Source organism: Oncorhynchus mykiss, chromosome 21, assembly GCF_057628025.1.
Source record: "Oncorhynchus mykiss isolate SJ-2025 chromosome 21, ASM5762802v1, whole genome shotgun sequence".
Classification (NCBI taxonomy): Eukaryota; Metazoa; Chordata; class Actinopteri; order Salmoniformes; family Salmonidae; genus Oncorhynchus; species Oncorhynchus mykiss.
Window position 1 is genome coordinate 55350001 of NC_143042.1, and position 15000 is coordinate 55365000.

The following is a 15000-nucleotide window of genomic DNA, read 5'->3' on the forward strand; positions in this document are numbered from 1 at the left end:
AAAAGGTCCAGTCACCAGGACCACAAATACAAATCCATCTAGACACTGTTGCCCAAGAGCACACAAAAAACTATACATACCTTGGCCTAAACATCAGCGCCATAGGTAACTTCCACAAAGCTGTGAACGATCTGAGAGACAAGGCAAGAAGGGCATTCTATGCCATCAAAAGGAACATAAATTTCAACATACCAATTAGGATTTGGCTAAAAAATACTTGAATCAGTCATAGAGCCCATTGCCCTTTATGGTTCTGGGGTCCGCTCACCAAACAAGACTTCACAAAATGGGACAAACATCAAATTGAGACTGCACGCAGAATTCTGCAAAAACATCCTCCGTGTAAAACGTAGAACACCAAATAATGCATGCAGAGCAGAATTAGGCCAATACCCACTAATTAAATTTTAAATTTTATAACCACCTAAAAGGAAGCGATTCCCAAACCATCCACAACAAAGCCATCACCTACAGAGAGATGAACCTGGAGAAGAGTCCCCTAAGCAAGCTGGTCCTGGGGCTCTGTTCACAAACACAAACATACCCCACAGAGCCCTGGGACAGCAGCACAATTAGACCCAACCAAATCATGAGAAAAGAAAAAGATAATTACTTGACACATTGGAAAGAATTAACAAAAAAACTGAGCAAACTAGAATGCTATTTGGCCTTAAACAGAGAGTACAGAGTGGCAGAATACCTGACCACTGTGAATGACCCAAAATTAAGGAAAGCTTTGACTATGTACAGACTCAGTGAGCATAGCCTTGCTATTGAGAAAGGCCGCCGTAGGCAGACATGGCTCTCAAGAGAAGACAAGCTATGTGTTCACTGCCCACAAAATACGGTGGAAACTGAGCTGCACTTCCTAACCTCCAGGCAAATGTATGACCATATTAGAGAGACATATTTCCCTCAGATTACACAGATCCACAAAGAATTCGAAAACAAATCCAATTTTGATAAACTCCCATATCTACTGGGTGAAATACCACAGTGTGACATCACAGCAGCAAGATTTGTGACCTGTTGCCACGAGAAAAGGGCAACCAGTGAAGAACACACACCATTGTAAATACAATCCATATTTATGCTTATTTATTTTATATTGTGTCCTTTACCATTTGTACATTGTTAAAACACTGTATATATATATAATATGACATTTGTAATGTCTTTATTGTTTTGAAACTTCTGTATGTGTAATGTTTACTGTTAATTTGTATTGTTTATTTCACTTTATATATTCACTTTATATATTATCTACCTCACTTGCTTTGGCAATGTTAACACATGTTTCCCATGCCAATAAAGCCCTTGAATTGAAATGAATTGAGAGAGAGACAGAGAGAAACAGACCTGCCAGTTGGTCTGCGATCTGAGTATACATCCTGGTAATCTGTCTGGCCCTGCGGCCTTGTGAATGTTGACCTGCTTAAAGGTCTTGCTCACATCGGTTACGGAGACCGTGATCACACAGTCATCCAGAAAAGCTGGTGCTCTCATGCATGCTTCAGTGTTGCTTGCCTCGAAGCAAATATAAAAGGCATTTAGCTCGTCTGGTAGTGTGTTTTGTCTGTGTGTAGTGTGTAGTGTGTGTGTGCGCCTGTGTATTACCCAGAATTCATTGATGATGGATGCTTGTCTTGAAATTAAACTTTCATCACCTGTCATGTCTTCATGAAATAAGACATCAGACCTGATTGGGCCAACTGGCTCTCACAGTGTCACGTCACAATTAGACGCTCATCCACGTTACTCAAACGTCACATTTCGATGTATGTGTCTTTATCAGTTCGTGAGTACACCGCTATGGTACCAACAAATTCCCCTCTCACCCCTGACCCCTGACCCATGACCCCTAACCACGCCCGATCAGGTCATGAAACTGAACTGGAGCTTGTTTTCTAGACTCAGTCCTTGGTCTTTTAGTTAGTGTGTGTTTCTCATTCCTTGGTCCTTTAGTTAGTGTGTGTTTCTCAGTCCTTGGTCTTTTAGTTAGTGTGTGTTTCTCAGTCCTTGGTCTTTTAGTTAGTGTGTGTTTCTCAGTCCTTGGTCCTTTAGTTAGTGTGTGTTTCTCAGTCCTTGGTCCTTTAGTTAGTGTGTGTTTCTCATTCCTTGGTCCTTTAGTTAGTGTGTGTTTCTCAGTCCTTGGTCCTTTAGTTAGTGTGTGTTTCTCAGTCCTTGGTCTTTTAGTTAGTGTGTGTTTCTCAGTCCTTGGTCCTTTAGTTAGTGTGTGTTTCTCAGTCCTTGGTCTTTTAGTTAGTGTGTGTTTCTCAGTCCTTGGTCCTTTAGTTAGTGTGTGTTTCTCAGTCCTTGGTCTTTTAGTTAGTGTGTGTTTCTCAGTCCTTGGTCCTTTAGTTAGTGTGTGTTTCTCAGTCCTTGGTCTTTTAGTTAGTGTGTGTTTCTCAGTCCTTGGTCTTTTGTTAGTGTTTTTCTCATTCCTTGGTCCTTTAGTTAGTGTGTGTTTCTCAGTCCTTGGTCTTTTAGTTAGTGTGTGTTTCTCAGGCCTTGGTCTTTTAGTTAGTGTGTGTTTCTCATTCCTTGGTATTTTAGTTAGTGTGTGTTTCTCAGTCCTTGGTCTTTTAGTTAGTGTGTCTTTCTCATTCCTTGGTCCTTTAGTTAGTGTGTGTTTCTCAGTCCTTGGTCCTTTAGTTAGTGTGTGTTTATCAGTCCTTGGTCTTTTAGTTAGTGTGTGTTTCTCAGTCCTTGGTCCTTTAGTTAGTGTGTGTTTATCAGTCCTTGGACTTTTAGTTAGTGTGTGTTTATCAGTCCTTGGTCTTTTAGTTAGTGTGTGTTTCTCAGTCCTTGGTCCTTTTGTTAGTGTGTGTTTCTCAGTCCTTGGTCCTTTAGTTAGTGTGTGTTTCTCAGTCCTTGGTCCTTTAGTTAGTGTGTGTTTCTCATTCCTTGGTCCTTTAGTTAGTGTGTGTTTCTCAGTCCTTGGTCTTTTAGTTAGTGTGTGTTTCTCAGTCCTTGGTCCTTTATTTAGTGTGTGTTTCTCAGTCCTTGGTCCTTTAGTTAGTGTGTGTTTCTCATTCCTTGGTCCTTTAGTTAGTGTGTGTTTCTCAGTCCTTGGTCTTTTAGTTAGTGTGTGTTTCTCAGTCCTTGGTCCTTTAGTTAGTGTGTGTTTATCAGTCCTTGGTCTTTTAGTTAGTGTGTGTTCCTCAGTCCTTGGTCCTTTAGTTAGTGTGTGTTTATCAGTCCTTGGTCTTTTAGTTAGTGTGTGTTTATCAGTCCTTGGTCTTTTAGTTAGTGTGTGTTTCTCAGTCCTTGGTCCTTTAGTTAGTGTGTGTTTCTCAGTCCTTGGTCATTTAGTTAGTGTGTGTTTCTCAGTCCTTGGTCCTTTAGTTAGTGTGTGTTTCTCATTCCTTGGTCCTTTAGTTAGTGTGTGTTTCTCAGTCCTTGGTCCTTTAGTTAGTGTGTGTTTCTCAGTCCTTGGTCCTTTAGTTAGTTTGTGTTTCTCATTCCTTGGTCTTTTAGTTGGTGTGTGTTTCTCTGTCCTTGGTCCTTCAGTTAGTGTGTGTTTCTCAGTCCTTGGTCCTTTAGTTAGTGTGTGTTTCTCATTCCTTGGTCCTTTAGTTAGTGTGTGTTTCTCAGTCCTTGGTCTTTTAGTTAGTGTGTGTTTCTCAGTCCTTGGTCTTTTAGTTAGTGTGTGTTTCTCAGTCCTTGGTCCTTTAGTTAGTGTGTGTTTCTCAGTCCTTGGTCTTTTAGTTAGTGTGTTTCTCATTCCTTGGTCCATTAGTTAGTGTGTGTTTCTCAGTCCTTGGTCCTTTAGTTAGTGTGTGTTTCTCAGTCCTTGGTCTTTTAGTTAGTGTGTGTTTCTCAGTCCTTGGTCCTTTAGTTAGTGTGTGTTTCTCATTCCTTGGTCTTTTAGTTAGTGTGTGTTTCTCAGTCCTTGGTACTTTAGTTAGTGTGTGTTTCTCAGTCCTTGGTCCTTTAGTTAGTGTGTGTTTCTCATTCCTTGGTCCTTTAGTTAGTGTGTGTTTCTCAGTCCTTGGTCTTTTAGTTAGTGTGTGTTTCTCAGTCCTTGGTCTTTTAGTTAGTGTGTGTTTCTCAGTCCTTGGTCCTTTAGTTAGTGTGTGTTTCTCAGTCCTTGGTCTTTTAGTTAGTGTGTTTCTCATTCCTTGGTCCATTAGTTAGTGTGTGTTTCTCGGTCCTTGGTCCTTTAGTTAGTGTGTGTTTCTCATTCCTTGGTCTTTTAGTTAGTGTGTGTTTCTCAGTCCTTGGTCCTTTAGTTAGTGTGTGTTTCTCATTCCTTGGTCTTTTAGTTAGTGTGTGTTTCTCATTCCTTGGTCCTTTAGTTAGTGTGTGTTTCTCAGTCCTTGGTCTTTTAGTTAGTGTGTGTTTCTCAGTCCTTGGTCTTTTAGTTAGTGTGTGTTTCTCAGTCCTTGGTCCTTTAGTTAGTGTGTGTTTCTCAGTCCTTGGTCCTTTAGTTAGTGTGTGTTTCTCATTCCTTGGTCCTTTAGTTAGTGTGTGTTTCTCAGTCCTTGGTCCTTTAGTTAGTGTGTGTTTCTCAGTCCTTGGTCTTTTAGTTAGTGTGTGTTTCTCAGTCCTTGGTCCTTTAGTTAGTGTGTGTTTCTCAGTCCTTGGTCTTTTAGTTAGTGTGTGTTTCTCAGTCCTTGGTCCTTTAGTTAGTGTGTGTTTCTCAGTCCTTGGTCTTTTAGTTAGTGTGTGTTTCTCAGTCCTTGGTCCTTTAGTTAGTGTGTGTTTCTCAGTCCTTGGTCTTTTAGTTAGTGTGTGTTTCTCAGTCCTTGGTCTTTTGTTAGTGTTTTTCTCATTCCTTGGTCCTTTAGTTAGTGTGTGTTTCTCAGTCCTTGGTCTTTTAGTTAGTGTGTGTTTCTCAGGCCTTGGTCTTTTAGTTAGTGTGTGTTTCTCATTCCTTGGTATTTTAGTTAGTGTGTGTTTCTCAGTCCTTGGTCTTTTAGTTAGTGTGTCTTTCTCATTCCTTGGTCCTTTAGTTAGTGTGTGTTTCTCAGTCCTTGGTCCTTTAGTTAGTGTGTGTTTATCAGTCCTTGGTCTTTTAGTTAGTGTGTGTTTCTCAGTCCTTGGTCCTTTAGTTAGTGTGTGTTTATCAGTCCTTGGACTTTTAGTTAGTGTGTGTTTATCAGTCCTTGGTCTTTTAGTTAGTGTGTGTTTCTCAGTCCTTGGTCCTTTTGTTAGTGTGTGTTTCTCAGTCCTTGGTCCTTTAGTTAGTGTGTGTTTCTCAGTCCTTGGTCCTTTAGTTAGTGTGTGTTTCTCATTCCTTGGTCCTTTAGTTAGTGTGTGTTTCTCAGTCCTTGGTCTTTTAGTTAGTGTGTGTTTCTCAGTCCTTGGTCCTTTATTTAGTGTGTGTTTCTCAGTCCTTGGTCCTTTAGTTAGTGTGTGTTTCTCATTCCTTGGTCCTTTAGTTAGTGTGTGTTTCTCAGTCCTTGGTCTTTTAGTTAGTGTGTGTTTCTCAGTCCTTGGTCCTTTAGTTAGTGTGTGTTTATCAGTCCTTGGTCTTTTAGTTAGTGTGTGTTCCTCAGTCCTTGGTCCTTTAGTTAGTGTGTGTTTATCAGTCCTTGGTCTTTTAGTTAGTGTGTGTTTATCAGTCCTTGGTCTTTTAGTTAGTGTGTGTTTCTCAGTCCTTGGTCCTTTAGTTAGTGTGTGTTTCTCAGTCCTTGGTCATTTAGTTAGTGTGTGTTTCTCAGTCCTTGGTCCTTTAGTTAGTGTGTGTTTCTCATTCCTTGGTCCTTTAGTTAGTGTGTGTTTCTCAGTCCTTGGTCCTTTAGTTAGTGTGTGTTTCTCAGTCCTTGGTCCTTTAGTTAGTTTGTGTTTCTCATTCCTTGGTCTTTTAGTTGGTGTGTGTTTCTCTGTCCTTGGTCCTTCAGTTAGTGTGTGTTTCTCAGTCCTTGGTCCTTTAGTTAGTGTGTGTTTCTCATTCCTTGGTCCTTTAGTTAGTGTGTGTTTCTCAGTCCTTGGTCTTTTAGTTAGTGTGTGTTTCTCAGTCCTTGGTCTTTTAGTTAGTGTGTGTTTCTCAGTCCTTGGTCCTTTAGTTAGTGTGTGTTTCTCAGTCCTTGGTCTTTTAGTTAGTGTGTTTCTCATTCCTTGGTCCATTAGTTAGTGTGTGTTTCTCAGTCCTTGGTCCTTTAGTTAGTGTGTGTTTCTCAGTCCTTGGTCTTTTAGTTAGTGTGTGTTTCTCAGTCCTTGGTCCTTTAGTTAGTGTGTGTTTCTCATTCCTTGGTCTTTTAGTTAGTGTGTGTTTCTCAGTCCTTGGTACTTTAGTTAGTGTGTGTTTCTCAGTCCTTGGTCCTTTAGTTAGTGTGTGTTTCTCATTCCTTGGTCCTTTAGTTAGTGTGTGTTTCTCAGTCCTTGGTCTTTTAGTTAGTGTGTGTTTCTCAGTCCTTGGTCTTTTAGTTAGTGTGTGTTTCTCAGTCCTTGGTCCTTTAGTTAGTGTGTGTTTCTCAGTCCTTGGTCTTTTAGTTAGTGTGTTTCTCATTCCTTGGTCCATTAGTTAGTGTGTGTTTCTCGGTCCTTGGTCCTTTAGTTAGTGTGTGTTTCTCATTCCTTGGTCTTTTAGTTAGTGTGTGTTTCTCAGTCCTTGGTCCTTTAGTTAGTGTGTGTTTCTCATTCCTTGGTCTTTTAGTTAGTGTGTGTTTCTCAGTCCTTGGTCCTTTAGTTAGTGTGTGTTTATCAGTCCTTGGTCTTTTAGTTAGTGTGTGTTTCTCAGTCCTTGGTCCTTTAGTTAGTGTGTGTTTATCAGTCCTTGGACTTTTAGTTAGTGTGTGTTTATCAGTCCTTGGTCTTTTAGTTAGTGTGTGTTTCTCAGTCCTTGGTCCTTTTGTTAGTGTGTGTTTCTCAGTCCTTGGTCCTTTAGTTAGTGTGTGTTTCTCAGTCCTTGGTCCTTTAGTTAGTGTGTGTTTCTCATTCCTTGGTCCTTTAGTTAGTGTGTGTTTCTCAGTCCTTGGTCTTTTAGTTAGTGTGTGTTTCTCAGTCCTTGGTCCTTTATTTAGTGTGTGTTTCTCAGTCCTTGGTCCTTTAGTTAGTGTGTGTTTCTCATTCCTTGGTCCTTTAGTTAGTGTGTGTTTCTCAGTCCTTGGTCTTTTAGTTAGTGTGTGTTTCTCAGTCCTTGGTCCTTTAGTTAGTGTGTGTTTATCAGTCCTTGGTCTTTTAGTTAGTGTGTGTTCCTCAGTCCTTGGTCCTTTAGTTAGTGTGTGTTTATCAGTCCTTGGTCTTTTAGTTAGTGTGTGTTTATCAGTCCTTGGTCTTTTAGTTAGTGTGTGTTTCTCAGTCCTTGGTCCTTTAGTTAGTGTGTGTTTCTCAGTCCTTGGTCATTTAGTTAGTGTGTGTTTCTCAGTCCTTGGTCCTTTAGTTAGTGTGTGTTTCTCATTCCTTGGTCCTTTAGTTAGTGTGTGTTTCTCAGTCCTTGGTCCTTTAGTTAGTGTGTGTTTCTCAGTCCTTGGTCCTTTAGTTAGTTTGTGTTTCTCATTCCTTGGTCTTTTAGTTGGTGTGTGTTTCTCTGTCCTTGGTCCTTCAGTTAGTGTGTGTTTCTCAGTCCTTGGTCCTTTAGTTAGTGTGTGTTTCTCATTCCTTGGTCCTTTAGTTAGTGTGTGTTTCTCAGTCCTTGGTCTTTTAGTTAGTGTGTGTTTCTCAGTCCTTGGTCTTTTAGTTAGTGTGTGTTTCTCAGTCCTTGGTCCTTTAGTTAGTGTGTGTTTCTCAGTCCTTGGTCTTTTAGTTAGTGTGTTTCTCATTCCTTGGTCCATTAGTTAGTGTGTGTTTCTCAGTCCTTGGTCCTTTAGTTAGTGTGTGTTTCTCAGTCCTTGGTCTTTTAGTTAGTGTGTGTTTCTCAGTCCTTGGTCCTTTAGTTAGTGTGTGTTTCTCATTCCTTGGTCTTTTAGTTAGTGTGTGTTTCTCAGTCCTTGGTACTTTAGTTAGTGTGTGTTTCTCAGTCCTTGGTCCTTTAGTTAGTGTGTGTTTCTCATTCCTTGGTCCTTTAGTTAGTGTGTGATTCTCAGTCCTTGGTCTTTTAGTTAGTGTGTGTTTCTCAGTCCTTGGTCTTTTAGTTAGTGTGTGTTTCTCAGTCCTTGGTCCTTTAGTTAGTGTGTGTTTCTCAGTCCTTGGTCTTTTAGTTAGTGTGTTTCTCATTCCTTGGTCCATTAGTTAGTGTGTGTTTCTCGGTCCTTGGTCCTTTAGTTAGTGTGTGTTTCTCATTCCTTGGTCTTTTAGTTAGTGTGTGTTTCTCAGTCCTTGGTCCTTTAGTTAGTGTGTGTTTCTCATTCCTTGGTCTTTTAGTTAGTGTGTGTTTCTCAGTCCTTGGTCCTTTAGTTAGTGTGTGTTTCTCAGTCCTTGGTCTTTTAGTTAGTGTGTTTCTCAGTCCTTGGTCCTTTAGTTAGTGTGTGTTTCTCAGTCCTTGGTCTTTTAGTTAGTGTGTGTTTCTCAGTTCTTATACTCAGAAGAAGGGATGGAAGAAGAAAAACTAAGATCAATGTTTCCAGATGTTTCCAGATGTTTCCAATGTTTCCTAACAGACACCCTCTCTCCCCCTTTCAGGGGTCGGCGTTCCACGCATCACGGAGGCAGAAGTACGGCAACGTCTTCAAGACCCACCTGCTGGGACGCCCCCTGATCCGGGTCACCGGTGCAGAGAACGTCCGGAAGGTTCTAATGGGAGAGCACACGTTGGTCAGCGTGGACTGGCCTCAGAGCACCTCGACCCTACTAGGACCCAACTCACTGGCTAACTCTATAGGAGATATACACCGCAAGAGAAGAAAGGTAACACACACACACACACTGTACAGTCAGTAAGCAGTTTAGCAATTACACCAGCAGTCCCCGGTGGCAACAAATGAGTAAAACCAAAGCCAGCTAGCTAACATAGCATCCCTCTGTTATAACCAGCTAGCTAACATAGCATCCCTCTGTTATAGCCAGTTAGCTAACATAGCATCCCTCTGCTATAGCCAGCTAGCTAACATAGCATCCCCCTGCTATAGCCAGCTAGCTAACATAGCATCCCTATGTTTGAGCAGGGTGTTTCAGTAGGCTAAACTAGCTAGCTAAGTAAGTGAAACTGAAAGTTTAAAAAAAAATGCCAATCTCTCTATCTCTCTCTCTTGCTTCACCTTCATTTTTGAAGAAATTAATTAGTTGAAAATTGTTAAAATATTGTCTGTATCTCACTATAAGTCAACTACTCACCAATTTCAAATCAAATCAAAGTGTATTTGTCATGTGCCGAGTTCAACAGGTGTAGTTTCACCTTACAGTGAAATGCTTATTTACAGGCTGCAGTGCTAGCTTTAGCTTATGCTTATGTTTTCAGTACTGAATTAATTATCTGATCCTATGATTGGGTGGACAACATGTCAGTTCATGCTGCAAGAGCTCTGATAGGTTGGAGGACGTCCTCCAGAAGTTGTTATAATTGCTGTGTAAGTCTATGGGAGGGGTTGAGAACCATGAGCCTCCTAGGTTTTGTATTGAAGTCAATGTACCCAGAGGAGGACAGAAGCTATTTGTCCTCCAGATATACCATTGTGATACCTAACAGCTGTTGAGGCTACTGTAGACATTCAGACGGAAAACAGAGTGTTTTAGTCAATTATTTGGTTGATATGTGATTATATTTATTATAGATTTATCTATTAAGGATAACTTTTTAAATGCTTTGCAATTAAATTTTTTAGGAAATTAGGAGGATGGTCCTCCCCTTCCTCCTCTGTGGAGCCTCCACAGCGTAATTCACCTCATTGACAGCAGAGGGCAACATCATTTATCTAATCTTATTGCACTCACCATTCTCTCCTGTTCTAATCTACAGCAAGATATATACAGTGTGGTTGAATTAACTGTGAGTTTAACAGGGTTACAGAGAGAGAGATAAAAGGAGAGGGAAAGGATTGAGAAAGAGAGTCAAGGGAGATGTCTAAAAAGACTCAAATAGAAGGAGAGCGAGAAGGGGGGACAGAGAGAGGGAGGGGGGGCAGAGAGAGGGAGGGGCAGAGAGAGGGAGGGAGGGGACAGAGAGGGAGGGGCAGAGAGAGGGAGGGGCAGAGAGAGGGAGGGAGGGCAGAGAGAGGGAGGGAGGGGACAGAGAGGGAGGGGACAGAGAGAGGAGGGGGCAGAGAGAGGGGGGGCAGAGAGAGGGAGGGAGGGGACAGAGAGCGAGGGGACAGAGAGAGGGAGGGAGGGGACAGAGAGGGGGGGGGCAGAGAGAGGGGGGGAGGGGACAGAGAGGGAGGGGACAGAGAGAGGAGGGGGCAGAGAGAGGGGGGGCAGAGAGAGGGAGGGAGGGGACAGAGAGCGAGGGGACAGAGAGAGGGAGGGAGGGGACAGAGAGGGGGGGGGGCAGAGAGAGGGGGGGCAGAGAGAGGGAGGGAGGGGACAGAGAGGGAAGGGACAGAGAGAGGAGGGGGCAGAGAGAGGGGGGCAGAGAGAGGGAGGGAGGGGACAGAGAGGGAGGGGGCAGAGAGAGGGAGGGAGGGGACAGAGAGGGAGGGGGGGGGCAGAGAGAGGGAGGGAGGGGACAGAGAGGGAGGGGACAGAGAGGGAGGGGACAGAGAGAGGGGGGGGCAGAGAGAGAGAGGGGGACAGAGAGAGGGGGGGCAGAGAGAGGGGGGGACAGAGAGAGGGGGGGGCAGAGAGAGGGAAGGACAGAGAGAGGGGGGGCAGAGAGAGGGGAGGGGGGCAGAGAGAGGGAGGGAGGGGACAGAGAAGGAGGGGACAGAGAGAGGGGGGGGCAGAGAGAGGGAGGGAGGGGACAGAGAGAGGGGAGGGGGGGAAGAGAGAGGGAGGGAGGGGACAGAGAAGGAGGGGACAGAGAGAGGGGGGGGCAGAGAGAGGGAGGGAGGGGACAGAGAGAGGGGAGGGGGGGCAGAGAGAGGGAGGGAGGGGACAGAGAGGGAGGGGACAGAGAGGGAGGGCACAGAGAGGGAGGGGACAGAGAGAGGGGGGGACAGAGAGAGGGGGGCAGTGAGAGGGGGGGGGCAGAGAGAGGGAGGGAGGGGACAGAGAGGGAGGGGACAGAGAGGGAGGGGACAGAGAGGGAGGGGACAGAGAGAGGGGGGGACAGAGAGAGGGAGGGGGGGCAGAGAGAGGGAGGGGCAGAGAGAGGGAGGGAGGGGACAGAGAGGGAGGGGCAGAGAGAGGGAGGGGCAGAGAGAGGGAGGGAGGGCAGAGAGAGGGAGGGAGGGGACAGAGAGGGAGGGGACAGAGAGAGGAGGGGGCAGAGAGAGGGGGGGCAGAGAGAGGGAGGGAGGGGACAGAGAGCGAGGGGACAGAGAGAGGGAGGGAGGGGACAGAGAGGGGGGGGGCAGAGAGAGGGGGGGAGGGGACAGAGAGGGAGGGGACAGAGAGAGGAGGGGGCAGAGAGAGGGGGGGCAGAGAGAGGGAGGGAGGGGACAGAGAGCGAGGGGACAGAGAGAGGGAGGGAGGGGACAGAGAGGGGGGGGGCAGAGAGAGGGGGGGCAGAGAGAGGGAGGGAGGGGACAGAGAGGGAAGGGACAGAGAGAGGAGGGGGCAGAGAGAGGGGGGCAGAGAGAGGGAGGGAGGGGACAGAGAGGGAGGGGGCAGAGAGAGGGAGGGAGGGGACAGAGAGGGAGGGGGGGGCAGAGAGAGGGAGGGAGGGGACAGAGAGGGAGGGGACAGAGAGGGAGGGGACAGAGAGAGGGGGGGCAGAGAGAGAGAGGGGGACAGAGAGAGGGGGGGCAGAGAGAGGGGGGGACAGAGAGAGGGGGGGGCAGAGAGAGGGAAGGACAGAGAGAGGGGGGGCAGAGAGAGGGGAGGGGGGGCAGAGAGAGGGAGGGAGGGGACAGAGAAGGAGGGGACAGAGAGAGGGGGGGGCAGAGAGAGGGAGGGAGGGGACAGAGAGAGGGGAGGGGGGGAAGAGAGAGGGAGGGAGGGGACAGAGAAGGAGGGGACAGAGAGAGGGGGGGGCAGAGAGAGGGAGGGAGGGGACAGAGAGAGGGGAGGGGGGGCAGAGAGAGGGAGGGAGGGGACAGAGAGGGAGGGGACAGAGAGGGAGGGCACAGAGAGGGAGGGGACAGAGAGAGGGGGGGACAGAGAGAGGGGGGGCAGTGAGAGGGGGGGGGCAGAGAGAGGGAGGGAGGGGACAGAGAGGGAGGGGACAGAGAGGGAGGGGACAGAGAGGGAGGGGACAGAGAGAGGGGGGGACAGAGAGAGGGGGGGACAGAGAGAGGGGGGGCAGAGAGAGGGGAGGGGGGGCAGAGAGAGGGATGGAGGGGACAGAGAGGGAGGGGACAGAGAGGGAGGGGACAGAGAGAGGGGGGGACAGAGAGAGGGGGGGCAGAGAGAGGGAGGGGACAGAGAGGGATGGCACAGAGAGGGAGGGGACAGAGAGAGGGGGGGACAGAGAGAGGGGGGGCAGTGAGAGGGGGGGGCAGAGAGAGGGAGGGAGGGGACAGAGAGGGAGGGGACAGAGAGGGAGGGGACAGAGAGGGAGGGGACAGAGAGAGGGGGGGACAGAGAGAGGGGGGGACAGAGAGAGGGGGGGCAGAGAGAGGGGAGGGGGGGCAGAGAGAGGGAGGGAGGGGACAGAGAGGGAGGGGACAGAGAGGGAGGGGACAGAGAGAGGGGGGGCAGTGAGAGGGGGGGGCAGAGAGAGGGAGGGAGGGGACAGAGAGGGAGGGGACAGAGAGGGAGGGGACAGAGAGGGAGGGGACAGAGAGAGGGGGGGACAGAGAGAGGGGGGGACAGAGAGAGGGGGGGCAGAGAGAGGGGAGGGGGGGCAGAGAGAGGGAGGGAGGGGACAGAGAGGGAGGGGACAGAGAGGGAGGGGACAGAGAGAGGGGGGGACAGAGAGAGGGGGGGCAGAGAGAGGGAGGGAGGGGAAAGAGAGGGAGGGGACAGAGAGAGGGGGGGCAGAGAGAGGGGAGGGGGGGCAGAGAGAGGGGGGGCAGAGAGATGGAGTGAGGGGACAGAGAGGGAGGGGACAGAGAGAGGGGGGGGCAGAGAGAGGGAGAGAGGGGACAGACAGGGAGGGGACAGAGAGAAGGGGGGCAGAGAGAGGGAGGGAGGGGACAGAGAGGGAGGGGACAGAGAGAGGGGGGGGCAGAGAGAGGGAGGGAGGGGACAGACAGGGAGGGGACAGAGCGAGAGAGGGGGACAGAGAGAGGGGGGCAGAGAGAGGGAGGGAGGGGACAGAGAGGGAGGGGACAGAGAGAGGGGGGGCAGAGAGAGGGGAGTGGGGGCAGAGAGAGGGAGGGAGGGAGGGAGGGGACAGAGAGGGAGGGGACAGAGCGAGAGAGGGGGGGACAGAGAGGGAGGGGACAGAGAGAGGGAGGGGACAGAGAGAGGGAGGGAGGGGACAGAGAAGGAGGGGACAGAGCGAGAGAGGGGGACAGAGAGAGGGAGGGAGGGGACAGAGAGGGAAGGGACAGAGCGAGGGAGAGAATGAAGGATAAAGGGGCCTGAGGAACCAGGAGCACTGAGCAGGACATGTGGAAATTATTAGAGTGTGTGTGTGTGTGTGTGTGTGTGCGTGCGTGTGTGTGTGTGTGTGTGTGTGTGTGTATGTGTGTGTGTGTGTAACACAGCGACTATCACACAGTCCTATTTATCGTAGCTAATCAAAAACGTTTATCCACCTCCCTCCCCCCTGTGTGTTATTTGGTACGTCTCAGAGTGACAGGGCTCTCCTGGGATTGATTGACGGGTGATACCAAATTGTCTGTCCACGTGGAGGTCGATCGGAGGTATGTTTGTGTAAGCTGGCTTGAGTTACCACGAGTTGGCTGGGGCTGTTTTGGCTGATATCCATGATATACAGGAACACTCACAGACAGACAGTAGCACACTATTTGAGCGTGTGTGTGTGTGTGTGTGTGTGTGTGTGTGTGTGTGTGTGTACACTGCTCCCTGTTCTGTTGAATAACTCTCTTTCCAATTCACCTTCGACTGAATTACAAAGTGGCAGGATTGTGGAGCTCTCATCCCTCCATCCCTCCATCCCTCTGCCCAGTCATCCCTCCATCCCTCCACCCCTCCACCTAGTCATCCCTCCATCCATTCCTCTGTCTAGTCATCCCTCCATCCCTCTGCCCAGTCATCCCTCCATCCTTCCATCCCTCCACCTAGTCATCCCTCCATCCATTCCTCTGTCTAGTCATCCCTCTGCCCAGTCATCCCTCCATCCCTCCATCCCTCCACCTAGTCATCCCTCCATCCATTCCTCTGTCTATTCATCCCTCCATCCCTCCACCCCTCCACCTAGTCATCCCTCCATCCATTCCTCTGTCTAGTCATCCCTCCATCCCTCTGCCCAGTCATCCCTCCATCCTTCCATCCCTCCACCTAGTCATCCCTCCATCCATTCCTCTGTCTAGTCATCCCTCTGCCCAGTCATCCCTCCATCCCTCCATCCCTCCACCTAGTCATCCCTCCATCCATTCCTCTGTCTATTCATCCCTCCATCCCTCTGCCCAGTCATCCCTCCATCCCTCCATACCTCCACCTAGTCATCCCTCCATCCATTCCTCTGTCTAGTCATCCCTCCATCCCTCCATCCCTCCACCCAGTCATCCCTCCATCCCTCGGCCCAGTCATCCCTCCATCCCTCCAACCAGTCATCCCTCCATCCCTCGGCCCAGTCATCCCTCCATCCCTCCACCCAGTCATCCCTCCATCCCTCCATCCAGTCATCCCTCCATCCCTCCACCCAGTCATCCCTCCATCCATTCCTCTGTCTAGTCATCCCTCCATCCCTCCACCCAGTCATCCCTCCATCCCTCCACCCAGTCATCCCTCCATCCCTCGGCCCAGTCATCCCTCCATCCCTCCAACCAGTCATGCCTCCATCCCTCGGCCCAGTCATCACTCCATCCCTCCACCCAGTCACCCCTCCATCCCTCCATCCAGTCATCCCTCCATCCATTCCTCTGTCTAGTCATCCCTCCATAGAGGGATGGAGGATAGAGGGATGACTGGGCAGAGGAATGGATGGAGGGATAGAGGGATGGAGAGGTAGAGAGAGATGAGGTTATCCATTTATATAAGAAAGTTGCCCAGGTAGTTGTATCAGTG

At 48.6% G+C, this 15000-nt stretch overlaps 2 protein-coding genes across 3 annotated transcripts in view; one reads left to right on the top strand and one right to left on the bottom strand.

The window, feature by feature from the left end:
- Window positions 1–15000, bottom strand: part of LOC149973524 (uncharacterized) — a 272367-nt gene that overhangs the window by 57428 nt on the left and 199939 nt on the right. The gene's annotated exons all lie outside the window — the stretch shown is intronic.
- The window catches only part of LOC110512281 (cytochrome P450 26B1), a 67080-nt gene that overhangs the window by 30993 nt on the left and 21087 nt on the right, over window positions 1–15000 (top strand). The window contains exon 2 of the mRNA XM_090213332.1: window positions 8509–8733. Coding sequence (XP_090069458.1) covers window positions 8509–8733 — 225 coding nt within the window. The remainder of the gene's footprint in view (window positions 1–8508; window positions 8734–15000) is intronic.